Here is a 19,339-nt window from a genome sequence, read left to right on the forward strand (position 1 = left end):
GAAGGTACTGCAGTGCTGTAAAATACTGGGGAATACAACTGTAACCTCCATCTCGGTTTTTCTCGCGGCAGAAGCGTGTCGGTGGCTACGAGCTTGCTCCTGGCAATGAGAAAGACGCGTGTGAGATTCCTGGATGTTTGCTGCCCGTGAACCAGCGGCGGAACGCGGCCGGGTGGAGCAGGATGCTCTCCAGGATATCCAGGCGGGACGGAGCTCGACTCGATGGTTCGGCGCGGCCGGCGGGGCGCTCTGGGCGGCCGCGCCGCACTCTATGGTGCGATGGGAGGAGCGGCGGGGCACGGCGGGCGGCCCCGGCCCGGCAGTCCTCAAGCCTTCGGCGAGCACCATGTCGCCTCCGAAAGGTAAGGCCGGCGGTGCGGGTGCCCGGCGGGTCCCGCGGCTCCCGGTGGGCGGCACGGCCGGAGAACGGGGGCAATTTCCACCCGCTTTCCCAAGAGGAAACGCGACCTGCGCGCAGACTCCCCCTGCCTCCCCCGTGCCAGAGGGAGTGGAACTGTCCTCCGCGCTGGGGGCTGTGGCACCGGGCGCCACCACCGCGGGAGAGAAGGGGGGAAAGGGGCTACGCGGAGCTGCGGGGTCGCGCTGGGGAGGGGCTCTCCCCGCCTGCTTTCCCGCCCTCCCGCTCTCTTCCCGCCGCCCGGGAGCTTCTCCTCGCGGTGTGGCACCGCTGCCTTCCCGGCGTGTGGGGGGCGGGTGCTCCCGGTACGGGGCTTGCCGGGTCCCCGGGACGCCTCCACCTTTAGGATCCGCCACAGTCGCGTCTCCCCCTCCACCAGTTCCCCTCTGACCGTGCCGCAGCATCTTTGGGGCTTATCCCGAGGCGCGGGCGGTCAGTGCACAGGGACATCCCCTGCGCCCACCCTGTGGGCACCGCAGGTGTCCCTGGAAACGCCGCCGCACCCAGGTGCATATTGGAGTGTGCTTAGGTTGCACATTAGGAGGAATTTCTCCACAGAAGGGATGATTAGTTGCTGGAATGGACTGCCCACGAAGGTGGTGGAGTCACAATCCTTGGAGATGTTTAGTTGCTGGAATGGACTGCCCAGGAAGGTGGTGGAGTCACAATCCTGGGAGATGTTTAAGGAAAGACTGGATGCGGCACTTCGGGGTACAGTGTAGTTCACTTGGCGATGTCCGGTCAAAGGTCAGACTCGATGACACCAGACGTTTTTCCCAACCTAATTTATTTCCTGATTCTCAGGGATACTGTGTACAGCGAGGCCAGAGCCCACACGGTCCCGAAGCCAGAACCTCGGGCAAGCCAGGAGGGCTTCAATCCGCCAGGACGGCGCTGCCTGCCCTTCTTCCAGCTCGCCCATGGAGGGCCTTGCCCGGGGCTCCCCAGCCCCGGCGGTGGCTTGGCGGGGCCTGGCGGGGTGAGGGGCTGGAGGGTCCCGGAGTGTGAGGGGCTGGAGGCTCCCAGGAGGGTGAGGGGCAGGAGGGTCCCAGCAGTGTGAGGGGCTGGAGGCTCCCGGCAGTGTGAGGGGCTGGAGGCTCCCAGCAGTGTGAGGGGCTGGAGGGTGCCAGCAGTGTGAGGGGCTGGAGGGTCCCGGCAGGGTGAGGGGCTGGAGGCTGCCAGCAGTGTGAGGGGCTGGAGGGTCCCGGCAGGGTGAGGGGCAGGAGGCTCCCGGCAGTGTGAGGGGCTGGAGGGTCCCAGCAGGGTGAGGGGCAGGAGGCTCCCGGCAGTGTGGAGGGCAGGAGGGTCCCAGCAGGGTGAGGGGCTGGAGGGTCCCAGCAGTGTGAGGGGCTGGAGGGTCCCAGCAGGGTGAGGGGCTGGAGGGTCCCGGCAGTGTGAGGGGCTGGAGGGTCCCGGCAGGGTGAGGGGCTGAGGCTCCCGGCAGTGTGAGGGGCTGGAGGGTCCCAGCAGGGTGAAGGGCAGGAGGGTCCCAGCAGGGTGAGGGGCAGGAGGCTCCCAGCAGTGTGAGAGGCTGGAGGCTGCCAGCAGGGTGAGGGGCTGGAGGGTCCCAGCAGGGTGAGGGGCAGGAGGGTCCCAGCAGGGTGAGGGGCTGGAGGGTCCCGGCAGAGTGAGGGGCAGGAGGGTCCCGGCAGGGTGAAGGGCAGGAGGGTCCCAGCAGGGTGAGGGGCAGGAGGGTCCCGGCAGGGTGAGGGGCTGGAGGCTCCCAGCAGGGTGAGGGGCTGGAGGCTCCCGGCAGGGTGAGGGGCAGGAGGCTCCCAGCAGTGTGTGCCCGGCACCTGCCACCCCAAATTACCGGGCAGGCAGCGGGCTGTGCTCCCGTGCCAGGCTTGGCCCGGGGCTGCCTTCCAGGAGCCCTGGCAGAGCCCTGAGATCAGCCGTGGAGATGTGTGGGAGGCTCACACTTTTATCCTGAGGCTTTTGGCCCGTCTGGTCCCTTTTTGCCAGAAATAATTTCATCCAGGTGGGATTTACTGGGAAAAAAACCAAAAGCTTCTTCCAGCTTTTCTTTTCTTCAGGCAGGTGTAAGTTCAGATTTATTCAGCAGAAGTTATGGGTGCCCCAGCTATGCTTTCTTCTGCTCCCCTTGCTGCACTGGTGATGATGCAGACATGGGAGCCAGCCAAAGAAATGTCCAGGCCAAAAAGGAATTACAAATACCTTTTTACATAATGCTGGAACTAGCTAGTCTAGATACTAGATTTGTTATGTCTTGCTGCCTTTGGCTTGTCCAAGTTTGCAAACCATTGTCAAATTGGGGCTTTTTTTTTTTTTTTAAGAGTAGTTACTAGAGGCAAGGATTAAGTTTAGCTTTAGTTTGGTGGTGCATAGACTTAAAATCTTTGTGTGTCAAATCACAGCATTAATATAATTTCTATCAGCACTGAAACATCATTTGAAGATACGTTTTTGTAAAACCAGATGGGGTTAGTTATATTTCCTGGTTGTCCTTGTATTTCCTCCCCACAATCCAAATTTAATTTAAAAATGGGTTGCAGCTTGTAAGTCTCTTCTAAGCATTGTTAGTCCAAAAACTAATTGCCTCTACCTTTTAAAAGTGGTTACTGACGTGGATAAGATTTTTATCTATGAGGAAGTAGCTAATTTAAATGATTGCAGTGGCAGGAGGTATTAACTGTACCTTGCAGGAATGTTATGCAATTGAAAACATCTCTGGTTTGAAAGTAACATGAACCAAAGCATTGGTCGCTCTGGATTCAGCAACTCGTTCCTTTTTTAAATGAACAAAGTTATTACAAAACTACTTATCTTCTATCTCAATCCCTAATCATCAGAGGAATACAAACTTACACCAATTAAAACACCTTTCTTTAGGGTATTTAGAACATGACAGTGGCCCCAAAGGTGCTGCTGAATGACCAATACCCACCAGAGAGATGCCAAGCATAAAAATCTGCCAGTGCGAAAAAGGATTTTGTAGAAGCCACACATTGGCTGATGTCTCGTGGTGGGCTTTGCCTTTGTGCAGAGAAATCCCATTTGGAGTTGTGTGCTGTTCTCCCAGCTGGTTCAGATGCAGGCTCAGCATTTCCTGACCTGCGAGTGCACTGGAGTGGCCTGATGGAGCTCTCAGGCCTTGGAGGAGTGTGGATGGATGAAAAATTGCCATCTTCCAGGGACCTTGGACAGGCTAACTCCAAAATTTTGCAGGATGGTAGTTGGTCCAGGTCAAAACTGTTACAAGTGTTGCTGCTGTTGTAGGAATATATCAGTGGGGAAGACAGAGGGGATAACACAAATGATACACAGTCCTTGTGTGATTTAATTTTCTTCAAGAGCTGTAACCTTAAACCTTTCCACAGGGATTTCTTCAAGAAAGTCCTTCAGTCCTTTGTGTGAAGAGCCATCACCATTCAGAGCAAAATCTTCTTTTACTAACTTGAGTGGAAAATAGGGCTGACAGAAACGCTGCCTTTTTTATTAAGATTTGCTAGATTTCTTTGCTTATATTGAACTTTTCCTCTCTTTTTGTTTTTGCTAATCTGCCAATGCTCTTTGTGTCAGAGTTCAGTATATTACATGAGGAGGAGCAGATGCCATTTCAGAGTGAGTGCCTACTGTCAGCTAGAGAGCAGGAAAGCACTGAGAGAGTTTTTGATTGTTATTAGATAAATGTTAATGTATGATTAGTTTTTTCTAGAATGAAGGATGATTACAAGGGCAAGAGAGCATCTCATTTTCAAACACGTGGGGTTCCTGTACAAGCTTCTTTGAGAAGGCTGTAAAATTTAACCAGATTTTTTTTATGGAAAGTGTTTCCTAACATATTGTCTGCTGACACAGTGGTGTTGGATACACACCTCCAGCTGGAGAACACACTGTTTCAGTTCTTAAACGAAAATGGGGGTGACACTGAGTCTCTCTCTGTTTGTTTCAGAAAATGTCAGCTTGCTGTTCAAGCTGTACTGCCTCACGGTGATGACCCTGGTTGCTGCCACGTACACGGTGGCGCTGCGGTACACCCGGACAGTGGAGACAGAGCTCTACTTTTCAACAACAGCTGTGTGTGTCACTGAAGTTATCAAGCTGTTCCTGAGCCTGGGCATCCTGGCTAAGTAAGTGTGGGAGTGCTGATCAGTGTTTTGAAAACCAGTCCTTGCTTCTAACCTCAGATTCTCGGGTCCTGAAGTGCAGGTATGTTTGAGAATGTGGCTGGATAATGGTGCTGTGGAAGGGTAATTTAGAGCAGGTTAGAGCTTGTGAGTCCTCATCAACTGAAACGGCTTTGTGTACAGCACAATATTCAGGTGTATCCTTTCTACATATTTTCTATTTTTGGAATCACTTCAGAGTGTCAGCATGGATTATCCATGATGTTTTGGTCTTTAAGATGTTGGTGTAGATGAAAGTCGGACTTTGATCATCTGCTGTGAGCCATCATCTGCTGAGTTACATAAAATTCTAACATTCCTACTAGTAAATTTTCCCAAACAATGTTACAGACAGACATTTTGCTGTCTCTAATAATCTGCAAGCCAATACTGAAAGGCTGTGATCAAAAAATAGTAGTTTCTGTAATCGCAGACTGCTGCTAAGAACTAGAACTTTAGTCCATGCAAGAGCATCTCAAGTAGGGAGGCTATCAGTCTGCTGCCTTTTCTCCTTTTCAGCTTCCTAGGAAGAATCTTTATATTCTAGGAATATAAAGATTTTTTCTATATTTTCTCTTTTTCTATTTTTTTCTATTTTCCAAAGCCCAGTTCTTGCTGCTGTGATAGAATTTGTTCTTTTAGGGTATCTGTCTCTCTTTGTGGCTTGTGGTACATCAGAAGGCTGGCTGTTATGTGCTCATGCAGTCACATGATGTACTTCAGATTTTCATCAGCTCTTTGCCTCTTAACACACAAATGGCATTTTACTTGCTTTAGAAGTGAGGTGATATTTGAATTTGGTGAGGCAACTGTGACAAACTGCTTTTTTTCTTTAACCTTTCATTAAATGGAATGTGTTAGAAAAGGCAGATATGTCCAGTGGGGAATGTCTGTTTTTCTTTACATGCACCCCGGACACCCTGTCAGCACAAAATGCTGGCAGAAATGACTCTGCTGACACGTGGTTCTGCTGTGGCTCTCACTGTTGTGACCAATGAGGATTCCACTTCCTCTCTGGAGACTGAAGCAGCCCATGCTTCCCAGTAGTGAGGGTAGAGAGCTACCTGTGGGTAGCCTCACCTGTGTGGGTAATTTGTCAAATCTTGTGCACCTGGGACTCAGGCTGTTTGTAGTACACCTAGTGCAGCAGGGTAAGCAATCCCTTTTGTTAAGGGTCTGTAATACTTTATTCATTAAATGTATGAATGGTCTTTTTTACTTGAAATAATTAAAAACTAAATTATGTTTAACTCAGAAAGAAGTCTTAGCATGTTGATGTTTTCAGAACAGCCCAGCACAGCAAAAAGTGTCTGTAGCCCATTATTTTCCCTTTGTCAGCAGAGGATGTGTGGAATGGAAGTGTAGCCAAGGGGGCAAGCATGGGCTGAGCTTCCCTTAGCTTGTGGCAGAAACTTTTGGAGCCTGTTGTTTTGTGTTGACAGATGTGATGAGTAATCTTTCCTCCTTCATTTTGCTTTTCATAACTCTGTAGATCTGCGTTTTCATCACTGATTTATTTTCTAAGCCAGGAGCCCTAGTTTAATTTTTCTGGGATCATCATAGTACCCATCCTTAGAGCATTTCCAGCATTGTTACATCCCTTTGGAAACAGGATCCAGAGCTGCATGCTGTAGTCAGGATATGAATGTGCCATGGCAGAGAATGAAGTGTGTTCTCTCTCAGCCTCAGTTCCTTTCCTAAGGGTTCTGCTCATTTCTCTGAAGCTGATGCCATCCTTGAGCTGGTGCCATCCAAGAACTACTTGCATTTTTTTGCCAGGTCTCCATAACTAGATGAGAGAGTTGCTGTAATATAGGGGTGGCCATTTCTTATGGTTATTTCTCATTCATTGACACCTGAGCCTTATTTACCAGTTCAAATGGGAAGAATCAGATTCACTGAGCTGTTTGGGGCTTATAAGGTCTATTCTGATCTGGTCAGCTGGTGGGGTTTTTCCTCCATAGCTGAGGGAGAGATGGGCACCAGCAGACACTGTTCATCAGGCCAAGCTCACCTCTCCTTGGTGAAGTGTCTGGCATACTGATGGGTCCAGAAGTTGCCAACTTTCTAGTAACCTCCTCTTCCAGATCACTTATGAATATGCTGAACAGCATCAGTTCCAGCGCAGCTTCTTTCCCTGTCTCCTTTACAGCTTCCTTCAGTTTGAAATCCTAACCAATTTGTCTCACCCCAGGTAAGGTGCCTTTGTAGTTCAGTAACCAGACCTGGTTTTTTACTGTACAGCAGCATACATTTGTGTGGGTATCTTTGCTTTTTGAAAGAGATAGCATTGGTAACTGCAGTGTACAGGGTACTAGAGTACAACTCTCCCACTGTTCCAGCTGCCAAGTTTGTTTTCTTACACATTATTACATGATGCCTTCACTGTTTACTCTTAAGGCATCTCCTGGAGGGCACATTGAATGGATGAGTGCCAAAGAATTGTCTTTCAAAAGAGAAGCTTATGATAGTTTAAGCTGTGTTAATTGTTAGCTGAAGTATCTTCTCCATTTCTCATGATTATTTAAAGTCCTGTTCACCATCTGGTAATAGCATTTGCTACATTCTTAGCTGGTACATAACTACTTAGTCATGCATGAAGAAAAGCAGAGCTGTTTTGCAAACTCTAGTTTTAACTTCAGCTTTTCTAACAAATGTGTTTTTCTGTTGCATAAGTGATAGTTATTAGTATCTCTCACCTCTTCATACTTAGAAACTGGCTTTGTCAATGGGGTAATGAATTTATGAAAGGAGAAATGGCTTTAAAGTGGAAGAAAATAGGTATTAGGAATAAATTCTTTAGTGTGAAGGTGGTAAATCTCTGAGACAGGCTGCCCAGAGATATGGTGGATGCCCCAACCCTGTAGATGGTTCAAGGCCAAGCTGGATGGGGCTTGGAGCACACTGGTCTAGTGGAAATTGTGTCTGCCCATGGCAGGGAGGTTGAAACAAGATGATCTTTGGGTCTCTTCTAACCTGAACCGTTCTACAAAGAAAATTGATAATGTTTTAAAATTCAAACCTAGATCAACATCAAGAAAGCTGAATTCAAGCTAGATAATTGTTTATTTTCTAATTCGATCTTGCAGTGTACTTCTTTGAACCTAATTTTACATTATCAGCTGTACATGGAGGTTTGCTTTAAGTTGTTTTTTGGCCATGTACTGAATTCAACCTACAGTTAGAGATTGCTGGTAAGTGCCTGCTTCAGAAAGCACATCCACTGCACAGATGAACTATTAGATAGTTTAGCTTCTTGTCCTCAGAATCTAAAGGGAAGGTGGTGATTATTAGGCACGTTATTCTTCATTGCTGAGATTTTGTTCTTGAAGTCAAAGTAGACAGAAGTTACTATTGCTGCTGTGACTTTAAAAATGTGATCAACAAATTCACTGAGCGTGGTCTGGAACATAAGCAGTTTAAAAATTATTTTAAAAATTAGTTTTAAATTATTTTAAATATTGTTTTATAGATTAAGTGTTATTTTCTTGTTTGACAGCCCACCTTAGTATCAATGAATAGAAGATGTTATTCCTCTGTGTTCTGGTTTTTTTTTACTTCTTATTTTCTTAGAGTAGAACCACATCTGTGCTAAATATTTTATTTTCAGTCAAACATTTGAGATAGAAGTACTTTAGTCCAGGTGTACTTGGCAATGACCCAATTTTCTTGTACATCTTTTCTCCCAATCCTAGACAATGTAATAAATACATTCAGAAATTGAACAAACCAAAAAAATCTGCCCATAACATCAGTGGCTCCTAACATTTTATACAGTTCTGTATCTAGTGCAATTAACCATGGTGAGCTGTAGCATGAACTCTTCCCCTTTCCTGTACTGCAGACTTCACTTTAAGTGCTATTTGTCCATGGATTTTCTTGTCACAGTTATTCTCTGTGGACAGACATGTCTGGTTTTCTGTGTGTTCCTTCTGTTACGGAAAAATGCAAAAAGAATCCATTGCAGCTGCCTCTGCCTAACAACTGCTCTCCCTACAGGGGAAAATAAAAGAGGAAAAAGAAGTAAATGCTTGGTGCAAGTAGGGAGGAAGGCAAGGAAGGAGAGAAATTTGGATGGAAGGATCATGAGAGGGTAAAGCCTGTAAATCTTCAGAGAGGAAGAGTTGAACAACTGGAGTGCAGAGTCAGTGGTTGATCAGGAAAGGAAAATAGGCTGAAACAAGGTGGTTAAAGCTATTCATACAAGTGTGCAATAGAAACACAAGGAAATTCAAAGAGCAGTACAGCTTACAAGTTGAAAGGCCTGTGAGAGGGGGCAGGAATGATTTGGGATGTTGGTATTTGTCAGTGCTAAGCGAGAGAAGATTGGAAAGGGGAGCTGTGGGAGAACTGGGAAGAGGACTGAAGCAGCAGCAACAAGTAAGCAGCAAATGTCAGATTGATGTACAAGCAATGAGGGAGTACCAGTAATGCAGAGGGCAGCTGTGAAAAGCTGAGCAGCAAACTGCAAAAGCAGCCAGCAGCAACACGTTCTTCCCCATTGCCTGCTCCGTCATGCACTGAAATGATTTGGAGGAGAGGTGTGAAAGGCGAAGACAGGGACAGGCGACAGGGAGCCCCCACACACGCTCCAGCCCTCTTCATGTGTGTGCTGCTGCTGGCCCAGCCTCTCCCACAGCACAGGTGAGACTGGGAGCCCATGGCTGACTGAGGAATGAGAGGTTTCTCTAGGTAAGAAGTGTGCAAGGGTACAATCCTTTTTTGATTGTACTGTGAGGCCTAGTTTAAAGGGGATCTGGAAAATCATTGACATTTAACATCACACACAAACATTAATACCCAGTAAAAAAGGGGAGATGTGAACAGCCTTCTGTTCCACTGCCTATATTGGCACACTGCTACAGATTAATGCATCAACTTCCTGATTCCATAATGTTTCTCTCACCTTCAGGGCTTTCTACTTGTTGAAAACCTCACTTGTTTTTTGCCAGTTAACCTTTTTTTTCTTTTATGAACAGAAAGTACAGCTGATCGTGGAAGACGAATTTTCAGCCCTCCCAAGGGATTCATTGATTTGATTTCTGTTTTAAAATACCAGTTTAAGAATGCCCTCCTAATATTTTGCAGAGAAACTGGAAGTCTGACAAGATTAATAATATCTTTAAAAGAAAATGTATTCGGAAGTCCTAAAGAACTGCTGAAATTAAGTGTTCCATCTGTGGTGTACGCTGTCCAAAACAATATGGCATTCGTGGCTCTTAGCAACTTGGATGCTGCAGTCTACCAGGTAATACAGGTTTCTGTCAGTAGCAGACCTGGAAATATATTTCTCTTTCCAGGTTTATTAGGCACATGTGTCAGGTATCTGCCTGGCATGCAGCAGTCTCTTCAGCTTCAGTGTTAAAAGCGAAACTGTGCTTTGTTCCGTTCAGAACATACACTGTGCTGCAGAGCTCTGGCTTTCTGAGCCAAGCCACTCACTGCTAGAGTCACTTCAAATTCACATTGTTGTAGTTGGACATGGATGTGTAGGAAATCAATGAATATAAAAATCTGTCATTCTGTAGTTGAATTTTCTATCTTATTTTCTTGTTTTAGAGGAGTTTATAAAACCATGTCCTCTACACTACATTCCCATCTTTTCTAGGTGACATACCAGTTGAAGATCCCTTGTACAGCTTTATGTACAGTCCTGATGTTGAGCCGTACCCTTAGTAAGTTGCAGTGGTTCTCTGTCTTCATGCTGTGTGGTGGTGTTACCCTTGTTCAGTGGGAGCCTGCTCAGGCTACAAAAGTACAGGTAAGAGTTAAAATTTTCCCTCTTCAGGTAAAGAATAAACGGTGCTTGATCCTTGGCTTTCACCTTTCTGTGTACCAGTTCAGGCAGGCTTGTGGTATTGCTCTGGTCTCACTTTTTTGGAAATGCAAGGGATTGCTACAATTAGTATAAATTACCACAGCCACCATAACCTAATGCACCATCCTAGTCTGAGTAATAGATTGTTTCCAGCAGTTGGCCTTAGTAACGTAATTGTTGGAACAGAGAACTTGGAATCAAAGCAGTCAAGGAATTAGGAGCAAAACTCCAGTGCAGTGTGGGTATGTCATTTATACACACCCTTCAGAGGCACTGACCTAATACTGTTGTGGGGAGAAACAAGTGTCTTCTGTTTCTTAGGTCAGAGCTGCTGCTCAGCTGCATTAGTGGGAAAGGTAGGTCATGCCTCTGGGAGTGCTGGCCACAGCCAAGGGGACAGTGCCTCTGAGCACTGTGAGAGCACCCACAGAAAGGGAAACACCACCCAGCTACACTGAGCTGATCTGAGGGACAGCCCTAGATCAGCAAGGGCCTGTGGTGCTGCAGTGAAATGCTAATAAGTTTGCTTTACTTAATGAAATAGCTCTGTGCCCTTGGTTTGGCTGGGAGAGAATTAAATCCCTTCCTAGTAGCTGGTTCAGTGCTGTGTTTTGGATTTAGTATGAGAACAATGTTGGTAACACTGGTGTTTAAATTGTGGCTCAGTAGTGCTTAACCATGAGGCCAGGGCTTTTCAGTGTCTCCTGTTCTGTCAGTGAGGAGGGGCACAAGAAACTAGGAGGGAGCATGGCCAGGATAGCTGAGCTGAACTCGCCAGAGGGATATGCCATACCCACTATGGAAAATCAGGGAATTTGGCCAGGAGGAGCTGATTGCTGCTGCAGGGTGGGCTGGGCATCTGTCAGCAGGTGGTGATCAATTACTTTGTGCATCACTTAGTTTTCTTGGATTTTATATCTTTCTCTCCTTTTGTTAATACTAGAATTATTAGTAATTTTTATTTTGATTTAGTTATACTTAGTTTTCTTGGGTTTTATCTCTCTCTCTCTTTTTGTTAATAGTAGAATTATTAGTAATTTTTATTTTGAGGTAGTTATTAAACTGTGCTTATATCAACCCACAAGTTTACCTTTTGTTTTCAAATCTTCTCCCCATTGTGGGGCTTAGGGGGAATGAGTGAGGAGCTGGGTTGGTTACTGGCTGAATTTAAACCACAGCACTCTGGAATTGATTATTGTGAATGACTGAAGTGTTGTATCCTTTTTAAAATGCTGGTTGATGTTGCAGGTGGAGCAGAACCCATGGCTAGGGTTTGGAGCAATTGCTGTGGCAGTGTTTTGCTCAGGATTTGCAGGTACGGTATTATTTCTGTATGTGGGCTGTATCTAAAGAACTGGAAAATTCTCAGGGCTTGAAACTGAACATTCTTCATTTGTTAACTGTCTTCCTCTAATAGTTTATTCCCTCTGCCCATAACTGCCTTCTACTTTTGGTAATTATGGCAGAGTCATAACCTAATTAATCCCATTGTCAAGCAAATGATAGGAGCATGTACCATTGGTTTTACACGATGCAACATAGAGGGCTGGTTTGCAATTGGAAGTGTCTTTCAGTGCTGTGAATAAGACTGTAGGGAGCAGCATAATGACTCACTCCGTGCATTTAATTAATGTACATCAATTTTATAAAGTTTACTTTGCAGTGAATAGCTCCCCTTTGGTGATCACATGAAATACTTGCATTTTTTTTACAAGGGGAACTGAGCTCCTCACTCAGTTCTGTACCAGCTCAGCCCTGAAATACACACTGCCATAGTTCTGTAGGTGGAAAATGGGATGTAGAGGGAGCATGAGGAAGGCAGAGAGTTAGGGTAGTAGCAGGAAGCCTGGATAAACTCAGTGAAGGATTTTTGGTTTTGTTTATTTTTGCTTTGTTCTACGACCAGTGTCTCCTCTCAGTGTAGTTTTTTCTCTGGCTTCTGGAGAAGGACACTAAAACTTTGGGACAAGTGAACTGGTGCTCAGAAATAAAGAAATGCAAATTACTTGTTAATTTGAAATTTGGCTCACAGGGGCATATTCCCCTGACTGTAAACTGGATTCTTCTCCTCTCCCCTATGAAAAACAAGGTACTATCCACCTCTAGTACTGGAAAATCTTGCAAGAATGATCTTGTGCTGTGCATAGATGCTCATTACTCATGGAAAAACATTCTGGTGGGTAGAGGAGGAGAGTGTCATTCTTATTTGGTGTCATTTCAGTAAAATAGGCACTTTGAAGCAGAAATACTAAATAAAACTATGTAGAGCTCAGTCAGCTTTTCCTGGAAGGTTATGAATTTCCTCATTTAAATAGGTGCTCCAAAGCTGCAAGACAAAATACAGCCTTCAGTCTCCTAAAACTCCTGCTTTCCCAGATAACGTGGGCCAACAGCTGTGCTTCCAAAGGCCTGCAAATTCAGAGCACTGACAGGCTGGTGCAGGCAGCTTAGACACTTAGGGCTTTCTTCTCCTGCAAAGGGATTGCAGCTTGGGTTTCCTTGCTGACAGCTGAAGCTCTGGGGCAGCTGGGAGGGACTGACACTGTGCTTCATCCACAGAGCTCCTTGTGCCCTTGGGGCTTTACATGTTGAAAACATAAATTCTTTTCAAATTCCCTTCCTGTTCTTCCTTCCCACGCTCACATGAAGCAGTTATTTTGCCGTTAGACCTCCAGTTTCTGGACTGACCATGTTTTACAGAGTCAACATTAGTCCAGCAAAATGTAAAAATGGTTGTGTGTCACTTAGAGATGGAAAAGAAGCTTTTTCTTCAAATTGCTGATCCTGTGATAATTTCCAAGTATCCAGGGCCCCAGCAATGCTTTTAAAAGTATTGGAGGGATAATTTACTGGCAAATCCTTTGTGACTTAAAACAGTTCTGAGGAGTAGGTTCTCCTCATCAGCCCCCATTCTTTCCTTCTTCTTGCCTAGTGGATTTGTGAAATATGTATTCACAAATCTAGTAGCATAGTTTTATTGATTTGCCTACTGTTTTCTCAGTTTAAAACATTTACAAGTATGGTTCATACTCAAGCCAAATTTCTGTTATGTTGATTACACCTCATTGTGCTCTCTGGGTCTTCTCAGGGGGCAGAAATCTCAAGGTAATTTTTCTGGGTTATTTTAAAGGCTGCAGTCATTAACAGTACTAGTTTGTTGTTGTTTTTTACATTTCAAAAATTTATATTCTTATGAGATAATACAATATTTCCTTGGTTTTATACATATTTGAACCCCTGGTGTATAAATCTGCCTTCTCATTTATTCACCATAAGTACTCACTGTATTCTATTAAATTATAAATTGCATTTTTCACTAATAAAAGAGTAGAAAGACCTTCCCTGCAGCTGATTGGGGGATTTTTGTGGGGGGGAAGGGGTGCGTGCCTAGGGCTTTGAACACACGGATCTTTGTGCCACCTTTGTTGGTTCCATATGAGTTTCTCACATTGTATGAAGGATGGTGTGTGATACTAATCACCAATAAACTTCCAGTCAATAGGGCTCTCACCAGAAGGTCACGGAAGTCACTGGTAAGAGTCCTGCAAACTGCTTTCTTTGTTTTGAAATGTAGAGGAAGTTCCAGAGCTTGGAAGAGTCCTGATTGGGTGAGCAGTGGTTAAAAAGGCAGGTGGTGAGGGCCTTGCCAAATGTCTGCCTCTTAGTCTGACAAATGCCTCCCAAGTAGAATAATGAAGAAGTATTTGGGGAGTTTCAGTAATGCAAAGCAAAAAATAATGCTCTTCAGTGTAGTATCAAGAGCTAGAGCTTTAGATTCAAATGAATTCCACTTCCTCAAAACCAACCTGTATTTTCAATTAGCAGAAGGCCTTGTTTTTGATTTGCCCTTGTAATCCCCTGAAGCTGTGGTTTCAGAACGAGCTGCTCTGCCAAGTGCTCTGGCAGCACAAAGCTCCTGAGGAGTTTTCAGTTTCAGTACTGAGGTAATACAGATCCTCCCTTTCTACCCTACCCTCCGAAAAAAATCTGACTAAAATCAATCTAAATCTTAAATCAACATTAAATGATTTTCATGGAGGCTGTGGATTAAAAAGGGGCAGAGAAAAGAAAGGGTAAGGATAAAGAGGAGTGAGGGAGACCTTCCCCCTGAGTCAAAGCGGATCCCCTTGCTAAACTTTGCCCTGGACTTGACCAATAGTTTAGGCCTGAAGGCTTTAACTGCACTTAAACCTAACAGCGTAATTGAAACAATTTAACAAAAGATTCTATGAGACAACAGTAACTCCTTATAGGGCTCAGTTAGTTACAAATCTGAAGAACCTGAGAATGTAAGAGAGGAACATTCACAGTCCCTTTGCTGTAGCATACTCGTGCTCACCCAGATGTGAAGGAGTTTGTACAAGGGTTGAGCCTTGAGGAGCCACGGCACCGACCCTGGATCCATCACTGGTGTTCAGCAGTGGTCTTCCACAGACAGTGACCTTGAGAGATTGCTGGCTCTAAAAGGTTGTCTGGTTTTAAAATGTAAAAAACCATGAATCATTCTTCTCACTGAAATATTTTTGGGTTTTTGTTTTGTTTTTTTTCAGGAGTTTATTTTGAAAAGGTGTTAAAGAGTTCAGATACTTCCTTGTGGGTGAGGAACATTCAGCTGTACTTATCTGGGATTGTGGTGAATTTATTTGTTGTGTACATGTCAGATGGAGCCAAAGTTCTTGAGAAAGGGTTTTTCTATGGCTACACATACTACGTCTGGTTTGTTGTCTGTAAGTATCTTGTGGGTTTTATCTTTGACATTGTTTTTCTTCTTTAACAATGATACAACTGATTGCAGGAAGCTACAACTTCAGTATGAAACACTCTTAACTGTGTTTTGAGGGGTTTTATTTAAAAGTAACATTTTCTTGGAAGTTATTCACTTACTCAATTTAAAATTGTGCTGAAACAGCAGCCTAAATAATTGACTAGCAAGTAGATCATTTAAAATTGGTTATATCTTATTTACAGGATGCCATGTAGACATCCCGTTCCCCTGAATGATCTATTAAATCATTAATTAGGACAATGTAGCCCAAAGTAGGAGCACACTAGTGGAGTAAAATGCATCATTTCAAGAGTAACCTACTGCACCTGTACTTATGCTAACACCCTATCTGCTTCCAGTTCTGGCCAGCGTGGGTGGCCTCTACACCTCGGTGGTTGTTAAGTACACAGATAACATCATGAAAGGCTTTTCTGCAGCGGCTGCCATTGTTCTCTCTACTGTGGCATCAGTCATCCTCTTTGGCCTCCAGATAAGTAAGTGCCTTTTTGCCTTTGATTTGATGGCTGTGCATGTTCCCTGCCTGCACGCAGCTCCCACCAAAGCCAAACCTTGCCGTTTTTCTGGTTTTAGCTTCAGGTCTTCTCCAGGACTCCTGTGCACTAATGCATCATCGGTCCCTGTTGTGGTGCACAAAGGTGCCTGATGGCTCTGCTTTCAAAGGCTTTGTTCTGTCAGAGGGATCTGCAATTTCAAACAGAAAGAACCTTTCTGGTTTAAACAGCTTTATTTTCATGCATCACTTTCTGATGCAGTTTAGTGAGTGATACAGCTGTTTACAGGTTATTATTTCTTGTTGGGTTAAGTACAGCCAGTGCCAAATTAATTCCTCAGCTATTTCTTCAAGGACTTTACACATCCCTAATGAGTTACACCCAGTACTGCATTAACTTTTACTTTCTCCATCTGCTGTAGACACCACGAGAGAAAGTGAAAGAGCAGCTGGGGTTGTGCCTGACTGATGTGGTGAATGTCTTTGAGAGGAAACAGCAGATGGCTCTGGGCTCTTCTGCAATTGTCTCCCCAGTCAAGTCTGTGTCTGATACTGTGCCCAGCACTCCCGCTCAGTCCTTCACTGTTGAGCTGTGGGTGGTTTCCTACCTTAACCCAAAGATGGTGTGGGAAGATGGTGGGAAAACTAGCTTTTTGATGTAGTATTAGTGAGACAAAACTTAAGGAAAGTTTGCATAAGGAGAAAATAATCAGTGTTTGTCTACAAGAGAGCACCATAAAGCAAGGGATGAAAACATTTTAAAAACTTACTTGGGCAGTGTTTTCTTGACAGTTGACACAAATCAAACCTGGACTAATGATCTTTCTGTGAAAGCCTCATTAATAGAGTTTCTTAATAACTCTGTCTAGACATGGAAAGGCAAAAAAGGTGTTATCACAGGGTATTTTATTACATCCCCTGGCTTTTTATGATTTAAGTTTATTGTAATGTAAGCCTCTACAGATGACACCTGGGACTGCAGGAGATGCTTTACTCTTGCTTTTATGACCACCACCACCACATTCTTACTATGAGACTAACTGGAACTGTGTGGGGATTGTAAACACTCAAGAGATCCCAGTGACAGAGGATGAAGCTAAATGCTGTGACTTATCAAGTTTGCTGTCTTGTTTAGTTTTGGGTAATTTCAATACTGTTGTCCAGATATCATAACTTACATGGCTTGCTGAAGGTTTCTTATATGAATGTATTTATTTCAACTATTTTGTCTCCTTTCAGCTGTTACCTTCTCCCTGGGTGCTCTCCTGGTGTGTATTTCTATTTACCTCTATGGATTACCTCGACAAGACACCACAAAAATCCAGCCCTCAGAGACTAAAACCTCTAAAGAGAGACTTGCTACTGTGTGATGTCCATGAAAGTGGACAGATGGACAAGAGAAAAAATAGACTTTTAAAAAGACTGCTTTTTTTTCAAAATTAGCCTTAAGCTAGTCATGAAATGGTTTAAGTGGGTAGACTAAAAGCAGAAGTTAGTTCTGTTTTACATGAGGAGTTTCCAGTGGCTGACACTGAGGCTACACTGCAGCTGAGGAGCTGGCTGGGTACTTTATGGAAGGTATTCTTCATTCACATCGACAATGAAGAGTCTCATTTACAGGGAAAACCCAATGAAGGAACTGATCACTCAATTGTATATAATGTATATAATGGAGGGAAATTGGTTCTTTGTGTATTTGATAAACTGTCTTGCTCTTTGAGGGCAGAAATGCCTGAAAAGCTTCATAAAAAAAACTATTAAAAAAGCAACTACTGCCACCATTTTCTCTTAAGATACTTGGCAATTGCAGTTTGATTAATGACAGGAAGAGTTCCTCTCCTAGGCACTAAGCACGAGATGATTCAACTCTACAGGGAATACCCTTGCTTTGAGCATCACCTACCTCAGAGTGACTACAGGTAGCCCTTCTTGTTTGGTTTAAAAAGTCAGATGAAAGACTCTGAAGCTGTGGCTTTCCTTTTACTCTTTAAGTGTTTTTTTAAATTCAGCTGTAGGTGTTAAAGGGATCTTCTATGCTTAGTATAGGGGAAGGTTTTTACTTGGTCCTGTACCTCTGGCTCAAGTGTAAATGAAGTTTCTGTCTAGAAGATCTTTTCTCTCTCAACCTCTCTGCATACAGATGCTTGAAAAGGGTTCCTGTGATGCATGCTCACCTTTAATTTATCAGTGCCAACTGTGCAACTTCAGCCTCCTTCCTCATCTTCTGAGCCTTCCAGATATTTCAACTCTGCGCTGAGGGAGAACTGACCCTGGCGCCTTTGGGCAACTTGTTGACATTCACAGTGGAGTTTCATGCTCTTGGCTACATTTCTTTAAACAGGAATTGTTTTACTTGAAAGTGGGGCATGTTTAAACACAGCAGTAACAAACATGCCTAAATTCTCTTCCAGTGGGAGAGGATGGTCCCCTCTGCCTTTTGCCAAGTGTTCTACAACAGCGTTGCTCTTGGGAGTCAAGGCTGCCATGGTGGAAGATATTTCCAGGCACCTGCAGGACTCACGGGTGCTGCCCCACCTCTCTACAGCAGTGTGAGGCTGAGGGGTGCCAAGCAGCACCTGCCACTCTGCCTGTGAGCTGAGGGAACACTGCTTCCTGTTCCACCAGCTGGGCAGCAGTCTCTTCTTGCCAGCTGTCACTTCAGTGGGTCTGAGGAAGGGCTGAAGAGCAGGGTGTGACAGCTGGCAGTTGGGCTTGGCGGAGGTTTCTGAAGGAGGAATGCAGCACAACACCCAGGCAAAGGTCTCTGCAGGGTCTGAGTAACTCCTTTTGTTACAACAGACACAGCTTGAAGCCATTGTGCCATTAGGCCTTGGCACACAGTGGCAACCGTGGGAGTGGAGAACTTTGCTTAGGGGAGCACAGTAACACCACTTCCTCTACTAAAAGGATGTGATATTTACATGGCAAATACACAGCAGTTCTTTTTCATGGGGAATTCCAGGTAGAGTAGTGTCTTAAATACACTGCTGCCACCAAAGGTCTGAAGAGAATGAGTGTGATAGCCTTGCCCCTGCAAATGACTGTGCCACACCTGCTGGTAGCATGGAGAACACAAACCAGCACAGATGGAGTTTCCAGCCTGCAGCAGCAGTGACACACAGGAGAGGATCCACATTATTGTGGAAAAAATCATTTTACTATGAGATATGACTTGACATGGGATATGGCCTCGTTACATTTGATTTACAGGTGTAATGCCAAGAAGTTTCATTCCGTTGGCTAGAACTGAGCGTGCTGCGTGGAAGAGACAGAGCCGTGCCTGGAAAACAAGGAAAAAAGTCATGTTAGGGTAGTGCTAGAGAACAGGGTGTGGCTCTTGGGACAGCAGTTAGATGCCGAGGTGAGAACACCCTGTGCAGCCTGTTCCTATGCAGCCTCAGCCCACTGGGATTCGGATCTACACAAAACCTGAGTATTGAGGAACATGCCAGTGCTGCAGGAATTCACACCAGCTGTTGGCAGCCCACTGCACTGTCAGCAGAGGGAGGCTTTGTCAAACAAAGGAAGGTGGAAGGAACTCCCAGCCCAGCCCTCGAGGCAGAGCAAGCAGAGATGCATGAGCAAGAATGCAGTGACTAAAAGCTGAACATCATTCACCAGGGGCTAGTACAGCCAGAGGACACTGCTGGAATCCCTCCCCTCGCTGTGCCTGGGTGACAGGCTGACAAGCAACTAT

At 45.0% G+C, this 19,339-nt stretch overlaps 2 protein-coding genes across 5 annotated transcripts in view; one reads left to right on the forward strand and one right to left on the reverse strand.

Annotated features, from left to right (window-relative positions):
- Nucleotides 1–118: 118 nt before the first annotated feature.
- On the forward strand, nucleotides 119–17,434 carry SLC35A1 (solute carrier family 35 member A1). The gene is made up of 8 exons (XM_063150628.1): nucleotides 119–362; nucleotides 4,335–4,512; nucleotides 9,637–9,796; nucleotides 10,157–10,309; nucleotides 11,615–11,681; nucleotides 14,917–15,093; nucleotides 15,491–15,625; nucleotides 16,882–17,434. The coding sequence occupies exons 1-8, from the start codon at nucleotides 134–136 to the stop codon at nucleotides 17,010–17,012; spliced, it is 1,230 nt and encodes a 409-aa protein (XP_063006698.1). The 5' UTR covers nucleotides 119–133; the 3' UTR covers nucleotides 17,013–17,434.
- Nucleotides 17,435–18,777: 1,343 nt separating this feature from the next.
- RARS2 (arginyl-tRNA synthetase 2, mitochondrial) overlaps nucleotides 18,778–19,339 on the reverse strand; it is a 30,411-nt gene continuing 29,849 nt past the window's right edge. For all 4 annotated transcript variants that reach the window (XM_063150624.1, XM_063150625.1, XM_063150623.1 and 1 more), the window contains one exon: nucleotides 18,778–18,922. In XM_063150624.1, the coding sequence (XP_063006694.1) occupies nucleotides 18,836–18,922 (87 nt within the window). In that variant the 3' untranslated portion in view covers nucleotides 18,778–18,835. The remainder of the gene's footprint in view (nucleotides 18,923–19,339) is intronic.

This window comes from Melospiza melodia, chromosome 3 (assembly GCF_035770615.1).
Source record: "Melospiza melodia melodia isolate bMelMel2 chromosome 3, bMelMel2.pri, whole genome shotgun sequence".
Taxonomy (NCBI): domain Eukaryota; kingdom Metazoa; phylum Chordata; class Aves; order Passeriformes; family Passerellidae; genus Melospiza; species Melospiza melodia.

Coding starts and splice junctions, on each gene's coding strand:
- SLC35A1 (XM_063150628.1), top strand. CDS start 134: ATGTTTGCTGCCCGTGAACCAGCGGCGGAACGCGGCCGGGTGGAGCAG. Junction 4,513..9,636: donor AGCCTGGGCATCCTGGCTAA/GTAAGTGTGGGA, acceptor AATATTTTGCAG/AGAAACTGGAAGTCTGACAA. Junction 9,797..10,156: donor TGGATGCTGCAGTCTACCAG/GTAATACAGGTT, acceptor CATCTTTTCTAG/GTGACATACCAGTTGAAGAT.